Below are 15,577 nucleotides of genomic sequence, written 5' to 3'. Positions count from 1 at the left end.
ATTACCCTAGAGATAATTTCGCCTACGGAACATTTGAATGTAAGAGCCTTCAATGAAATGAGTTAGGTCACAGCGGTTCTCAACCTTTTCGACTTGAGTCCACGACACCAACAGTAAATGTTGTTGTTGTTTTTATTTAATAACCAATATTTTTACAGTATTCCTCCTCCACCCACGCCCCAAACAAAAAACACAAACACAAACACTTTGAACACAATATTATATTTATATTCACTCTGACAATTTTTGGAATTTTATTTTTTTAATTTAGAATAGAGGCCTACTTGTAGATCTCGATTTTCTTATTATAAATTGTTCTACACATTATCATCAACTACAGTCTTTACATTTTAAACTAGCAAATTTTCTCCATACACACACATGCTTTCATACAGATGTCTAGTGTTCTGTGTAAAAACATAGTTGATATCAGGCTGATGTAAAGATAATCCCTTACATTTAACTCTGACACTCATCTAGATCTAAATAAGAATAAGATCTAGATCATAGACTTATATATACTATATCATAGATCTATGTAGAAATAAATGTACCAATTAGAACGAAAGTTGCTGACCATGACCATATTCATAAGGACTTTTAAAGCGAAAAGAAATTTTAGAAAATTATTTTAGACATTTAATCGTCGGCTTTAGAAAACATATTGGCTCGAAATTGCAAATAAAAATGTGCTTTTTTGTTTTCAGTAAATTGAACTGCTGCTATTTCGAGCTTGTCAATGTCTTAGTTGTTATAGGCTTTAGTTTTGCAATGACAGGCAAACTGTTTGTAATTGATAGTCCATGGGAAGTGGGAGAAGTAGTGAGGATCAGTTACAAAAATAGACATAAATTTAAAAAAAAATCACCTTTCCTCTTCTAACAAACACCTTCTCTTCCAAACACCTTCTCTTCCAAACACATTCTGTTCCAATCACCTTCCTTTCCAATCACCTTCTCTTCCAATCACCTTCTCTTCCAATCACCTTCTCTTCCAATCACCTTCTCTTCCAATCACCTTAGCTTATATAATTCAGACGTTACTTTAAAAAAAGAAGATGATTACGTCCTACGCGTCATGCACCTTCTCTTCTAATACTCACACTCTGTACTAGTACTCACTTCTGCCCACTTCTCACGTCTCTGACAAATGTTGTTGTTTTTTCTATCACTTTTCAAATCAGACCTGACTCAAAGAACTTATAGTACTCTCACACCACGCCCACACCCACCCACCACACACGCAGTACTAAAGCAAGACCATGTTTGTGTCTTTCAGATCGATGGGGTCCTTCTCATGTCTAGATCTGGCCCGTTGACCGAGTCGTCAAATTGGAGAGTCCAGCAAATAAAAACAAGACAGACAAACAGAAAAAAAAAACAATATGTGGTAACTTCATCTCCTGGCGTGGTCCCACTCTAACATTAACAGACTGTAGACCTAATCCCAACACTCGGGCTTGGTAAGTATGTGTTTGGGATGTTGAATTTCAAAATATAAAAAAAAGAATCGATTACAATTGGATGTGGATATGTTACTTTGATTTGTAATCATACACACACAATGAGTGTTCTGTCCATACTCGATAGCGCCAAGGGGGCAATGTAACTATAGACACCAATACTGACAAACTTCAAAGCTGTCGAGGGACCAGAAAATAACCCCAGGGAGACGAACTAACCAATGTTTTGTTATGTAATCGTCTAGTGAAAAACTTAGTCATCGAAAAAAAAAGGTTTTAAAAGGTTGAACAGTAGTTTTGAATACAGGCTTTAACAGTAATCAGTGGGACCACCACCAACACTACGAACTTGCCTGAAAGAAACTGTACCTCGCCGGTAGATTGGTTGTAGAAATGCCCAAGACATTGTGTGGTGATTGTGTTTGTATACATCAGTGATGCCCAAAGTACGGCCCGCGGGCCAAAAAAATTTGGCCCCGCGAAGTGGTTCTATCCGGCCCGCAGAAACGTCAATTCAAAGTTTAGAAAAATCCCCCCTCCCCCCCCCCCCCAAAAAAAAAAACAAGGGTTGAAAAATGAAGCTGTACCTACGTTAGGGCCCTCATTTTTTTCTAGTGCATTGGTACCACAACATTGAACACTTCAATGGAAAATGTACCAGGAAAAGTGAACGGATCTTTACTTTTTGTGGAACATGATAATAAGCCAACATATTTGTATTATAAAGAACGTGTGGCTGTTTAAACACAAAAACATATATGAACAACATTATGAAACAAATATGGCGGCATTGGTGGGAATATTTAACACAAAGAGACAAGAAAATGAGTGGGTGATAAGACTTGTTAAAATGTTGCTCACATTTGAAGTAGACAAATGAACCCATTTTCCGACACATGAAAAACAACAACATTCCAATATCCCATTAATTAATGTAAGTACTACATCCATGGGTTTCTCATAAAATTAGTGTAAAGTCAATTTCATTTTGTTTAGTTCATTTTTTTTTACCTTTTCGGTCATGTGGCCCGCGACACGAGTGTTGGAAATTAAATTGGCCCACTGGTCGAATTAGGTTGGGCATCACTGGTATACACCATTGTGGACAACACTTTATAGAACCTTGGTTGTAAGATGTGAGGATTTCTATGTTTATTTATTTTATTTATTATTTCATTGGTTGACTAGGTAAAATGGGGTGACGGCCCTTGAGTTTTGTTATTGTTGTTAGAGGCCTGAGTTATGGAGCCTAGCGGTACGATATGAGTAATATAGAAGTCAGTTTATAATTATGTGTATATTCATTTAGCTAAAGTTTGATGTGTTATCTTCAGCGGCAAATACCCTGATTACTTTTATTAAAGTTATATTTTTGTTGTTAATTCATCTCTGGCGTCTCTTGAGTTATTGAAAGAAGTATTAGTACGTTCTGTGTCAAGTATAATCCTAGTAAGGAGTTCACAACAATCACAACACATTGCATCCTGGGCTTGGTTTCCAAACCTCACTGTGTGCGACTTTTTTCATTTGAGGGGGGGGGGGAGAGTTAAAGACAATGATTTTGTTCCCCCTTGGCCAGTAGATATCAATGACATGTTGACCTCCTTCAGGCGTAGAGCAACCTCGGTTCACCTCGCACACTTTCTCATGTGGCTGTGGAGCCCTATTTCGGAAAGACACGCCCGTCCACACATATCGCAGGTCAAGGTGGCTTTCGTATGGCACGCTTTTCTTACAGAGCCGAGGCCCATGTATCTTCACTGTCCATAGCTTTTTTGGTCACCGTCTCTCTCCATCTAGTGCGGTCTAAGGCTATGTCTTCCCAATGGTCAGTATCAATGTTCACTGTTTTGAGTTTCCGTTTTATTATATCTACGTAACGAAGGTGTGTGTGTGTGGGGGGGGGGGCGATCAATGACGCGAACGATCAAATAAGCTGCTATCAATACAGTGGATTGGGACATCCTTAAGCGCGTTTGGCGGGAATTTTCTTTCGGCTTCTTTTTGTACCCCCCCCCCCCCCCCCAGTGGTGATCACATCGAGCGAGACGCGACCTGTAAAACTTGTGTCTGAAATCCTATTGCTGCCAGGTCATGTTGGAGGTCACTGAATTTGTCGATCTCCAGTTGACCTTGGCCTTGTAATATTGTACATTTATCGATAAATGCTCTACTTCACCCTGAAATTTAAAACCTAAAATATTGAAGATTAAATTTAATCTGTAATTCTTTTCAGGCAAGATGAATTAAAGTCAAAAGTTGTGAGACAAGAGCAAGTAACTGAAATCATGGCGCAATAGCACACTGATCGGCCTGCTCAAGTTTGACTAGTCATATGGAGTCACTTGTCTATAGACGGACCTGTCAAAGTCAGACCTGTCACATAGATGCAGCTGTCACAGTCTGGCCTGTCTCATAAGACTCACTCGCCGCACAGACTGATCTGGTTTTTGCATGCAATGTTTCGCTTGTGACATGCTTGTCATAGTGCTAGTGTTTCGGTCGTTGTAGCTTTTGCTTGAAAAACACACAATATTCCGTATTCTATGATGTTTCAGCTGAAAAGTGGCTTTTAACATTTTGTAACAAACATTTAAACTCTAATGTGTCAAAGCAAAAACTAACACAGTCTGGATTAACTATTAGCCAAGCTAAGGAACAAACTTTCCTTGACAGTACTACTCTATTCATTTCACAATCTTGTTTCTGTATCGTCTCCAAAAGTGTGGCCGCTACGTAAAGGATGTGGTCACTGTAAATAAACTGATAGACCTGAATTCCGCCATGGACTGTGTAATAGTACAATCAGTGATGAACTGGAACATTTGACATCACTTTGAAATGTCTGACAGCATATAAACGTGTTTCTATAAGATGATAAAATGTCAATCTGTACAATCTTCTTCACTTATTATGCTTATCATTTCAACGTAGATGGAGATTATCATCTATGGCGGGAAACTGTACGTAGCTAGCTAATTGGTGTATCCGGTGTATAGAATATAAGATGTGTTTATTATCTTTGTATTTTTAAAGGTATAGTATGCAATAAATGTGTTCACTTTTCAGCAGTGCAAAATTATATTTCTTAGCTGTTTGGCTAGTACAATAAAATAACTGTCTGTATTTAGTTGGAAGCAGTCATCTTATTGGCATTGAATACAAATTCGTGACAATCTCAAATGCATTTTCAAATTTGCTGTAGAAGAACTTTGTAACTGCTTTATCTTTAAAATAAAAAGGGCAGTTCAGAAGAGCAAAATTTTTATAGTATCTCCCATTTTGACTCCACATTGAGCCATGGTCCAACAGCAGTATTTTGTGCCTGACTATAGCAATCGAACTTTCCACAACATCGTCCAGTCAAGTCCACTGCTTGACCACTGTGAGCAAATGTACAACGATACTGGCGCCCTCAACAGTAGCAGAGAGAGTTTTCTGAAGGAATGCATGAGCAGGATGCAAGGCAGCCGCGTCAGCTACTTCATCATCATACCTTACCTGGTCATCTTTCTCCTGTCCGTCGTGGGTAACGTCCTGGTCATCCTGACTCTGGTCCGACACAAGAAAATGAGGACCATAACAAACATGTACCTCTTGAACCTGGCATTCAGTGACCTACTTTTGGCCTTGTTCTGCATGCCCTTCACCTTGATACCAATGCTAATGCAGAAGTTTATTTTCGGATCTGTCGTCTGTTTCGCATTACGTTACGTTCAAGGTAATCTTTTTTTTTTTATTTCATTCTTCATTCAATCATTTTTTTTTCTAATTAAAAACAAAACAAAACAAAAGTCTCCCACTTTGGTTTTCTAATTAATTGCTTTTACAGCACACTCTGTAGACTTAGGCCCCATTTCAGTAATGGGCTAAACACAATCATCTATCTCATAGGTTATCGTATTGAGGCAATATTTATTTCGTAACATCAAACATTATAGTGATTACATATAATAAACTAGTGACAAGATAGTTATAGTATTCTTTGCTTAATACCTTTTAAGCGTCTCACTCGCAGAGTGGTTAGTATGTCGTCTTGATGAAGCTTGAGCCCTGAGTTCGAATTCTGGTGGTTCCCTCCTATTTTTTTTTATAAAAGCTTTTAAAAATCTATTACGGTAAAATTCAACCAGATAACCCTTTCCCTCCCCCATCTTCCGGACTGGTCCAGACAAGGGATAGGATCATAGCCTATTGAGACAAGTAATAGGATCATAGCGTAGTGAGACAAGTAATAGGATCATAGCCTATTGAGACAAGTAATAGGATCATAGCCTATTGAGACAAGTAATAGGATCATAGCGTAGTGAGACAAGTGATAGGATCTTAGCGTAGTGTGACAAGTGATAAGATCATAGCGTAGTGAGACAAGTAATAGGAACATAGCGTAGTGAGACAAGTAATAGGATCATAGCGTAGAGAGACAAGTAATAGGATCATAGCGTAGTGAGACAAGTGAAAGGATCATAGCGCAGTGAGACAAGTGATAGGATCATAGCGTAGTGAGACAAGTGATAGGATCTTAGCGTAGTGAGAAAGCTAAAAGTATGTAATAGCGCTAAACGAAAACAATTGGTCAAACTATTTCTTATTGCACAGATTTATTGTTGGTCTAGATCTATTACAAATTTAATTCCATGACTGATCAAAACTAATTGATACAATTACAATTCGTATAAGCTTTTTTTTTTATTTTTGATGTTTCTCTTGATATAACTTTCGCTTAGCTTATTTTTTTTCTTTTTTTACTCCTTCTGTCTATTGACTACCTGTATAGTAGAACATTTTATGATAATTGTATATTATTTGCTTGATGTCACAATGATTTAGTAACTTAGCGTCAATATCATGTGATTATTTTCACATATACAAGCTTAAACTACTAATGTATACATAATATAATATAAGCATATAATAGATAAGCTCCTTTCGTGGAAGCAGATGAGTACAATCTCGTTCTCTTTAAATTCCCAGATGTCCGTGAAGCCGATTGCACCCATCTCACTGCGAGTAGGTTGGGTCAGTTACAGTACTGCCTGATGTGCTCAAAGTTTTTTTTTTTGTTGGTTTTTTTTTTTGCTTATGTATTTTTCTTTGCTGGTGTCTTTTCCCTGTCTCATAGCTTAAAATACAGACATTGATAGCATTCTGTATTTATGAGTTCCGTATTGTGGATGGAACTTTTGAGACTATATTTCTATCAAGTGAGTCCCATTGAGAAAGCTCTTCTTCTCTGGCAGTGCTTCTCATAGGACAGCTGATGACCAGACATAAGGATGACATAGCCAGCCTATTGAAGTTGGGGCATGTCTTCTGATTGTACCACTGTCACATATGTTGGATTTTAAAGTCTCGTATGTGATCAAGTCAATTATAAAATAAATAGAACACGTGACCTGACAGAACCTAATTCACTCTTTGTGTTTATGTTAGTAGATGCTTTTTTTTTCATTGAACAATGAGAATAAATGTCACACAAAAGACTCGCTATACAAACACAACAGTTTATCTATGACTTTGTTTTCCTCTTCCATTTGCCTCAACAATACTTATCTAAAGATCCAGACATCTATACATGTCACACTTCAATCCGTCACTGGTATCACAATAAGAATCTGCTAAGGGGGAAAACTGCGCGTGAGCTTTTGTAGAACAACATAACAACAGAATTGTCTGCCCCAAATGAATCAAAGGCGACAACAGAAAAAAAAAAAGGGCGAGTGGTAGCAAGCTAGTTTGTGTAAATATTTTGTGAATACTCTTTAATTTTTGTGTAACCATCTCTTACAATATTTCACTTCCCTTCCATCTCTCTCTCTCTCTCCTATCTATAAATCCACCTCGTAAAGTTCCCCTTTCAGACCTCGCGGTCTATGGGCAGATTATGTTAAGGTCCTATGTTTCTTTGGCCAAGGTTGACGTGCAGGATATCGTGTGGCCAGCACAACGACCAACTGCCTTTTCTTTCCCCAAAGAAAGTAGTGTACCCAATAAAGTTGGGTGGACGCAGGGGCGCCCTTAATAAATCGCGAAATTCAAAATCCCAGTCTTCACCAAGATTCGAACCCAAGACCCAGGGTGGGAAGCCAAGTGCCTAACTACACAGCCACCACTCCCCCTATGTAATAAATTCAGCTGGTTAAGTATAATAATATTTAGAGATCATGAGAAGAGGAGGGGGAGTAGTAGTTTGATCTCTTGGATCCATTGTCTCCCTTCTCCTCTAGAAACCATAAACCAAAGAGCATGCTTATAGAACGAGTATATATAGAGTCTATACATTTGTTGGATCAGAACATGACATGTCCATGCTTATAGAACGAGCATATATAGAGTCTATACATTTGTTGGATCAGAGCATGGGATGTCCATGCTTATAGAACGAGCATATATAGAGTCTATACATTTGTTGGATCAGAGCATGTCATGTCCATGCTTAAAGAACGAGCATATATAGAGTCTGTACATTTGTTGGATCAGAGCATGACATGTCCATGCTTATAGAACGAGCATATATAGAGTCTATACATTTGTTGGATCAGAGCATGTCATGTCCATGCTTATAGAACGAGCATATATAGAGTCTATACATTTGTTGGATCAGAGCATGAGATGTCCAGGGAAAGAAATATCCGGGGATGAACAGACCGGGGCTGAAGAGACTGTGGATGAAATGGCCGGGAATATATTGTTACGAATCTCACTATCCAGGCTATCTACAAACTGCACCTTACACCACCAACTTAAAGAACTTGACAACTTAGGGGTTCCAAAGTAACGCAACACTTTAATAGTTGAATAAATAACAGCCAATACTGTACAATTGGCAACACGTACACTGTACAAATATCTCTCCAATAACACCGTTCCGCCGTATCAACTCTTGCACTGGCCTCTCCGTCTCGTTCCGGGCTTGCACTGGGTTCAACAGTTCAGGACTGACTTCACACACTAGGCTCGTTGTGTCGGACTCGATCGCAGACCAAGATCAAGACGCCAGCCGTCTCAACTGTACTTGACAGTACTCCGCACTGAACCGTCGTAATGCTCCGTACAGAACCAAACCGCTGAACTGTGCTGTAGTCGACCGGACTGTAGTGAACCGGGCTCTGAATCCCTGCCGTGAACCGTCTTGACTGCGACACCTCCGCTCTTATATAGGGTCCCTACTGGCCTTCTCGAACCGGACAGAACGCCGCTCGACGTTTCTAGGTGGTCAGATGACTACAACTCTCGTGACGCTCCTGAGCTCTGTTCACGACGCCGATCCTTCCCGGACCGCCGTCGATCCTTCCCGAACCGCCGTGTTGACACTCGTCTCGGCTGACAGTCGTAACTCGTCACGGTTGACCGCTCGTCTAGCGCTGACCTGGGGCGATTTGCGTCGGCTGACTACACCCACACCACTACCCCCATCTGTGCCACCACCAGGTTTATAACAATATATATATATATATATATATATATATATATATATATATATATATATATATATATATATGTAGAAAGTAAGGCGTATGTATGTGTGTATGTATGTTACGAATAGAAATCAAAACCGCTTGACCAATCTTGATAAAACTTGGCATAAATGTTCCTTGGGTACTAACTTAGACCGTAGTATATGTATTGTAGCCCTAAAACAATCTTCAGAGCCTCAAAAAAAATAGTTGACCAATTCTATGAAAGCATTATAACTTCATTGATCTATTCTAAGTTTACTAAATTTACATAAAAAGATCGAAAGGATCTAGATCTAGATCTAATTTTAGAAACTACACTTTGTGCAGATTTTTTACTTTGATACACGAAAATACAAAATATAGTCTATTGATTTCATTATTTAATAAAATTAACCTTCAATTTTGTGTTTCAAAAACATTTTTACATAAATTTGTTCCTTATATCTGCGAATTTAGAATTCCTGACGTACATTATTTCATTAGATATTACGCGAAATGTTACACATCTCTCTATTCCTAGGTCTAACACTATAATTCCACTCTAAGATGATACTTCTCTTCGCAAAGATAGTAATTAAACACATGAACATATTAATTATAGTCCATTCATTTCAAAATTTATCAAATTAACATTCAAATTTCTTTTTCTAAAGCATTTTTACATAGATCTACATTCGTTCGCCAATGTTTTCATAAAAAATTGAATTTATGTCAATTAGCTATTTTTAGTTCCATTCATAATATTTTTTTATTCATGAATTCATGCATTCGCTTTACTTATAACATTCAGTGACTACATCAGCAATACGCAAGTTATGACCCGCGGGCAGCAGTTGATATCTGTCTAGTCATTTAGTAAAATAAAAAGACTTCTATGATTGTAATTGAAACTAGTTGCATGTATTGTGATTTAGTAGGACTGACGATGTAAAGCTCATCTGTTTCTATGGCCGACGGCTAACGAGGAAGTTATGTAGCCTGTATAAAGACCAAGTTGCATGTATGAACTATGAACTCAAATTTAAAAAAAAATCATTATGTAGCATAGCTGAAAGTGGGTTCACATCTTGTACAGAAAAAGGAACAAACCTCCTCACAAATTATCTTATCAAATAGACTTTTATTTTGGTTCCTATGACAACGTTACCGTCCGGTGTTTCCTAACGAACAAAGAACGACAACTTGTTCACATTTTGTGTTTGAGTTATGTCTACATTATTAACAGGACTCTTTTATTTTGAGGAGTCTGTGAGTGGACGGTGTCCAGCTGCTCAACAAACAAGACATTCTCTGATCTTGGTGTTGACACTTTCGGAGGGACGGAGAGGGAAGTTGACAAGGAGGGGTGGTCAATCTATTAATATAAGGGCGTCGATGAGATGGGGAGTATGGGAAATAACCTAGTTAAAATACAACTGTGTGTCTAGTTAAAATACAACTGTGTGTCTAGAAGACATTAGAAATAAAGAACTTCAGTTTCTGACAATCTAATATCTAATCGTAATATCCAAGATCCGAGTAAAATACAGAGCGTGTGGATATCATTGTTTTTACTAAAATAATACTTAAGAACGTTTTGATGAACGATAGAAATTTATTGAACAAAATATACATATAATTTATATACTACCTTTAACATATACGGACTAATTTTACTAATCTTTACGAAAGGTGACATCTGTTTATTTCTAAATAGAGATACACGAAGACATAATTCACTGCCGATGACAGACGTCGACACTGAAAAGACATCTTGAGTCGACTATCGCCGGACAATGGTTATGTCTGTTCTGGATGAGTCTAGATATGTAGGTCGCAACGGGGACTGCGTAGCTACGTGAAATACTCTGCTATCTTTTAATATATGTCGTTCGGACTTCTCGGTGGTTCACGGGTTCATACCTCCATCTCCCGTCGTCTCGATGGAGGTTAGGATGTAAATTATCTTCATCTCTGAAGGAACACACGAAACATTTAAAACATTAGACAAACATTTTTCGATGCCTTGAAGCACATGAAGTTCGCAAAGAGATCCATTCAATTCATTATGATACATTCTTGCTGGAATTCTTCAAAAAAAAAATACAGTCATCTCCATCACTGAGTTTTCCATGTCGATCTAATCAGATAGGTGAACAAATAATCCATTAAGACGTTATTAGTTATTTGTTAGGAACTTGACAACGCAATAATGGAACGTTGGTCTGTGTATACCCACTGGGACGCTCAATTAGTCCATTGTATGTTGTGTTGCTTGTTTTAAATACACATTAGAAGGCCACTGTGGGACTGTTGGACACAATGTTGCTAATCGGTCGTCCCAATAGTCTGGGCAACCTCGTATCTCCAAGTCCCAGAAACTCTTTAAGTTTAATGAAAATGGACACTTTACAATGAAATGAAGATTATTGTTTAGTATGTCATACACTTTTTAAAAGTATAGACATTTAACTCTTTCGATCCATCTACACAGGGCTGAGTGGTAAAACATGCTGCTTCCGAACCGAGCTGTCTCGAATTCAAATCTCTGTGAAGCCTGGAATTTTTTACTTTGGGATTTTATTGGACGTCCCCGAGTCCACCCATCTTTAATAGGGCCTTTGGCCATAGAAACAGTTGATATTTGGATCTTCTGCCCTACAGATCGCAAGGTCAATTAGGGAAAATTATTTTGTTTTTCTATTTATCTATCTGAAGAGCTGTTACATTTTTGTGACCACTCTGCTCTACCCGCCAGTATTATCACCCAATAAATACGTATAATACGCAACAGCGCCGAAACGAATCGAAATGAGTATAAACATTGTTTTACCCAGCAGTGAGATCGATCATTCGAAAAGAAACATTTGCTCCACTGTGTCAAGCCGAAGTACCAGTGGACAGGCCCGTAGTAAGGTGGGGGACTTAGAGACCCACGTGTACTCTTTGATGTTGTCAGGACGGTGTGCGGCCATGTGGAAGGTTGTTTCTGAGAAGCGGAAAAAATTTTTAATGTTGTTTTGTGAAAGCCGCCGGTCCTGGGAAGAACTGTACTAGCAACGGACACGTGAGCCCTGTGACAGTGGTAGTTACCTTTGTGACAGTGGCAGTTACCTTTGTGTCATTAACAGCTTTATATTTCTTGTTACGTCACCCTAGTGGTGCTCCCTCAAAATCAACATCGTCTTTGTTTCTTGACTCTCTTCATTGCGTTGCTGGTTTATAGATTTATAATAATCTGATACTTTTGTAAAGAAAATAAAAATAATTTTACACAGTTTTCCCATTCAAACTCTATTGTGAGAGGATCTTGCTTGATCTTGAAAATATAATCACATTTCTTTAATCTTTGCTGTAAATGTGCCAGTCAATCAAAGGTATTGTGCCAAATTGTACTTTGCATTAAAAAAATATTTCCAAAACAGTTTCGTTATTTGTAGCTATTAATGAAGAAAATCTAGTTTAATGTAGACAAACTTTTTTTTTTTATTCAGACATTGTGTGTGTTTGTCTAGTCTAGATATACGGAACTTACCTCTAAAATAAACCCTACGACCCTGTTACGTGACGGTCATTCTCTGTGAGGAGATCGCCTCTCCAGCTTACTGGACTCTTATGACGTGCTACCATGTGGATCGGTGTGGCTGCCTTGTTTGGATTATGTTGATTTCTCATCCCAGGGATATCGGTTCAGGGTGGTGCGGTGACCCGACAAAAATAGCGCGGACAAAATAGCGCATACTTTTACATAATGTAGGGGGCGCGGTGGCTGAGTGGTTAAGCGCTCGGCTTCTGAACCTGGGGTCCTGGGTTCGAATCTCGGTGAAGACTGGGATTTTGAATTTCGGGATTTTTAGGGCGCCCCAGAGTCCACCCAACTCTAATGGGTACCTGACTTGAGTTTGGGAAAGTAAAGGTGGTTGGTCGTTGTACTGGCCACATAACATCCTGCTTGTTAACCGTTGGCCATAGAAACAGATGACCTTAACAACATCTGCCCCATAGATCGCAAGGTCTGAAAGGGAAACTTTACTTTACTTTTTTATATGATGTGTGGAAAAGTACTGGATTTTAGTAAGTGAAGATTCTGGGCAGCATTTTTATTGAAGTTTCTATCTTCTTCAATATTAATAGATCTAAAAGTATTTGCAGAGGAAGAGAGTACTTTAACATTATACCTCATTCTCCCCTTTTTACCAATGTTTAAAATACATAACTTGCTAAAAAATATGTTTTTGAAATGTGGTAACCCCGTTCAAGGGTTAGGTATAAGATGATGTGTGTGTTACACGTTTGTGCTATAGTATAATCAGAAATCTTGATTATCAGCGGCATCTCTTTGATCAAACCAGAGAGTCTCTTGCCGCAACATTTGCAAAGTTAGGTGTGTCAGGACAAGTTGAGATGGCGCTAAATATTTGTTTCATCTCAGGCAGTGACTGACCAATTCAATCAATAACATTTGCTATTTCCTGTCCTTCTTTGTCTAACACCATCACATAGATATCAAAATTTAGGAGTGTCCATTTGGATTGTAGGCCTCAATCAAATTCCCGTCTCTCCATAGCACACCCTTCATGAGACAAGAATATAAACCCCCGCCCCTTCCTCTCATTATGGCACATTCTTTTCCATGACAAAATCAGCAGTTTTTTTTTTAAACGGTGTCTAAAACTGACAAGTCTGGAATTATCTTTGCGTGTTTTTGAAGAGCACTTTTGGAACGTAAATAAATGATTTTGAAATTATTCAATTTAGCTTATAATTTTTACATAATTTTAGCGTATTTATATTTCAAGATATCCAAAGTGTTTATTTAACATAATTGTACAAAAATAATATTAAATTAATAAGATATAGGCTCTATTCATATTTCACACTATATAAAGTATTTCTTTCAAAATCATTCAAAAGTATTTTTTTCGGCGCTATTTTGTTCGCGCTAATAATTCGGCGCTATGTTCTCGGCGATATTTTGTCGGCGATATTTTGTCCGCGTTTTGTCAGCGTTGCTGCTGAGAGTGCCATATTGTAGCCAGTAGGTATTGCTAGACAAGAGACGCAGCGTTTTCTCACTCAGTTAATTATGAATAATAGATACTTGGAGGGGAGAGAGAGAGAGGGAGAGAGAGAGAGAGAGAGAGAGAGAGAAACAGAGAAAGGCAATGATAAAAGAATCAAAGTCTGATAGAAAATTGCTGCTGTTGACTGCGTTCATGCATTTTTTCATGCATTGCATCTGTTAAAAGAGAAATGGTTTCATCTATTTGCATTCAATGTCATGATCCCATTCTAATAAGTAAAAGTAAAGTTCCCCTCTCTGACCATGCGTCTAAAGGGCAGATAAGGTAAAGGTCATCTGTTTCTGTGACCCACTGTTAACGATGGTGCTATGTGGCCAGCACAACGACTTCAACCTTCTTTACTTTCCCAACTAATGTCTGGTACACATTAGAGCTGGCTGAACTCAGAGGCACCCTAAAGATCCCGAAATTAAAAATCCCAGTCTTCACCAAGACTCCGGTTCCGAAACCAATCGCTTTGCCACTCAGCCGACGCGCCTCCTTCTAATTAAGAAAAACAGTAAAAAAAATACTTTTTCAAAAATACAATACTTCCTTTGTGCAATTTATATTGTTCTTCTCTTAAAATTATTGAACTTTATATCACAAAACAATGGAACATTTTTATTTATCTGGCCCCTTTCCACCCTTCTCCCGAGAAAGAATCCTGGTTCAGCGAATGTAATGGATCTAGTACACTTTATAATGTTTCAATGATAAGCATTTGGATCTTGACTTAGAAAACGATGCGCAAATTTTTCCTGAGCATTTATTTATTAATAATACCTTACATTCGGTATTTCCCGAACGCGAGAGTCATTTCAAGAGCGCTATAGTCCTTTCAAAACTAATGTTGGCTCCGGATCTAAGTCTAATTATCTAGCCGAATTTAAGTTTCTTTTATATTTTACTTGAAAAAGGATAAAGGTCAAACTAGAGTTATCCGTATGGCTGACGAGCTGTTTATTCTTTCTTCAGCGATATACATGCGTATGTTGTGTGTTTTACATTAACTGTAAATAGTATATAACTATTTTTAATACTGAATTGAAAATGGTGTACCTGTATATGCACAAGCTTTCTACAAGTTTAAATTTAAAGACAAAAATGTTTGCTTCAAATGATAAAAACCAGTTGTTTCACGTAACCTTGCTTGTGAGAAAATATTAATTCGGATTTTCAACAGATTTTCTAGTTCATTTATTTTTTAAAATCTAAATGTGACTAATAAACAAACAGACTGACCACATTAAATTAAAAGCAGTTCTTCCACTAAAACACTTTTGTTTTCTGTTCAAAGTAAAATATAATTTTAAAATTACATCATTTTTCACAAACTTCGATAGTAAATATTTTGCTTTCTCCGATTCTGTAAGACTGATATTTCTTTACAGAAGTACATTACGTGACTAAAGTATGGATTGGATTAAATGTTTATCTTATGTCAAAGTACATCAAACAAATGGATTGTTATATCACGTGTTGGTAGAATGTGTTTAACCAGCAGCTCCTTGAGATAGTGTTGTGACTACGAATAAATGAAAATGTAGATTTTAGCCAGATAATAAACACTTGGTTAAATGATTAGGAAATGTGCCTATTAAAAGGCTGTT

At 37.8% G+C, this 15,577-nt stretch overlaps 1 protein-coding gene across 3 annotated transcripts in view; it reads left to right on the top strand.

Moving 5' to 3' along the window:
- Nucleotides 1-15,577, top strand: part of LOC106059000 (cholecystokinin receptor type A-like) — a 209,728-nt gene that overhangs the window by 85,851 nt on the left and 108,300 nt on the right. For 2 of the 3 annotated variants that reach the window (XM_056037633.1, XM_056037631.1), the window contains exons 2-3: nucleotides 1,279-1,462; nucleotides 3,699-5,183. In XM_056037633.1, coding sequence (XP_055893608.1) covers nucleotides 4,763-5,183 — 421 coding nt within the window. In that variant the 5' untranslated portion in view covers nucleotides 1,279-1,462; nucleotides 3,699-4,762. The remainder of the gene's footprint in view (nucleotides 1-1,278; nucleotides 1,463-3,698; nucleotides 5,184-15,577) is intronic. The other variant, XM_056037632.1, reaches the window with a different exon arrangement.

This window comes from Biomphalaria glabrata, chromosome 8 (assembly GCF_947242115.1).
Source record: "Biomphalaria glabrata chromosome 8, xgBioGlab47.1, whole genome shotgun sequence".
NCBI lineage: Eukaryota > Metazoa > Mollusca > Gastropoda > Planorbidae > Biomphalaria > Biomphalaria glabrata.
Note: the sequence above shows the minus strand (reverse complement) of the source record. Positions and strands in the feature narration are given on the sequence as shown.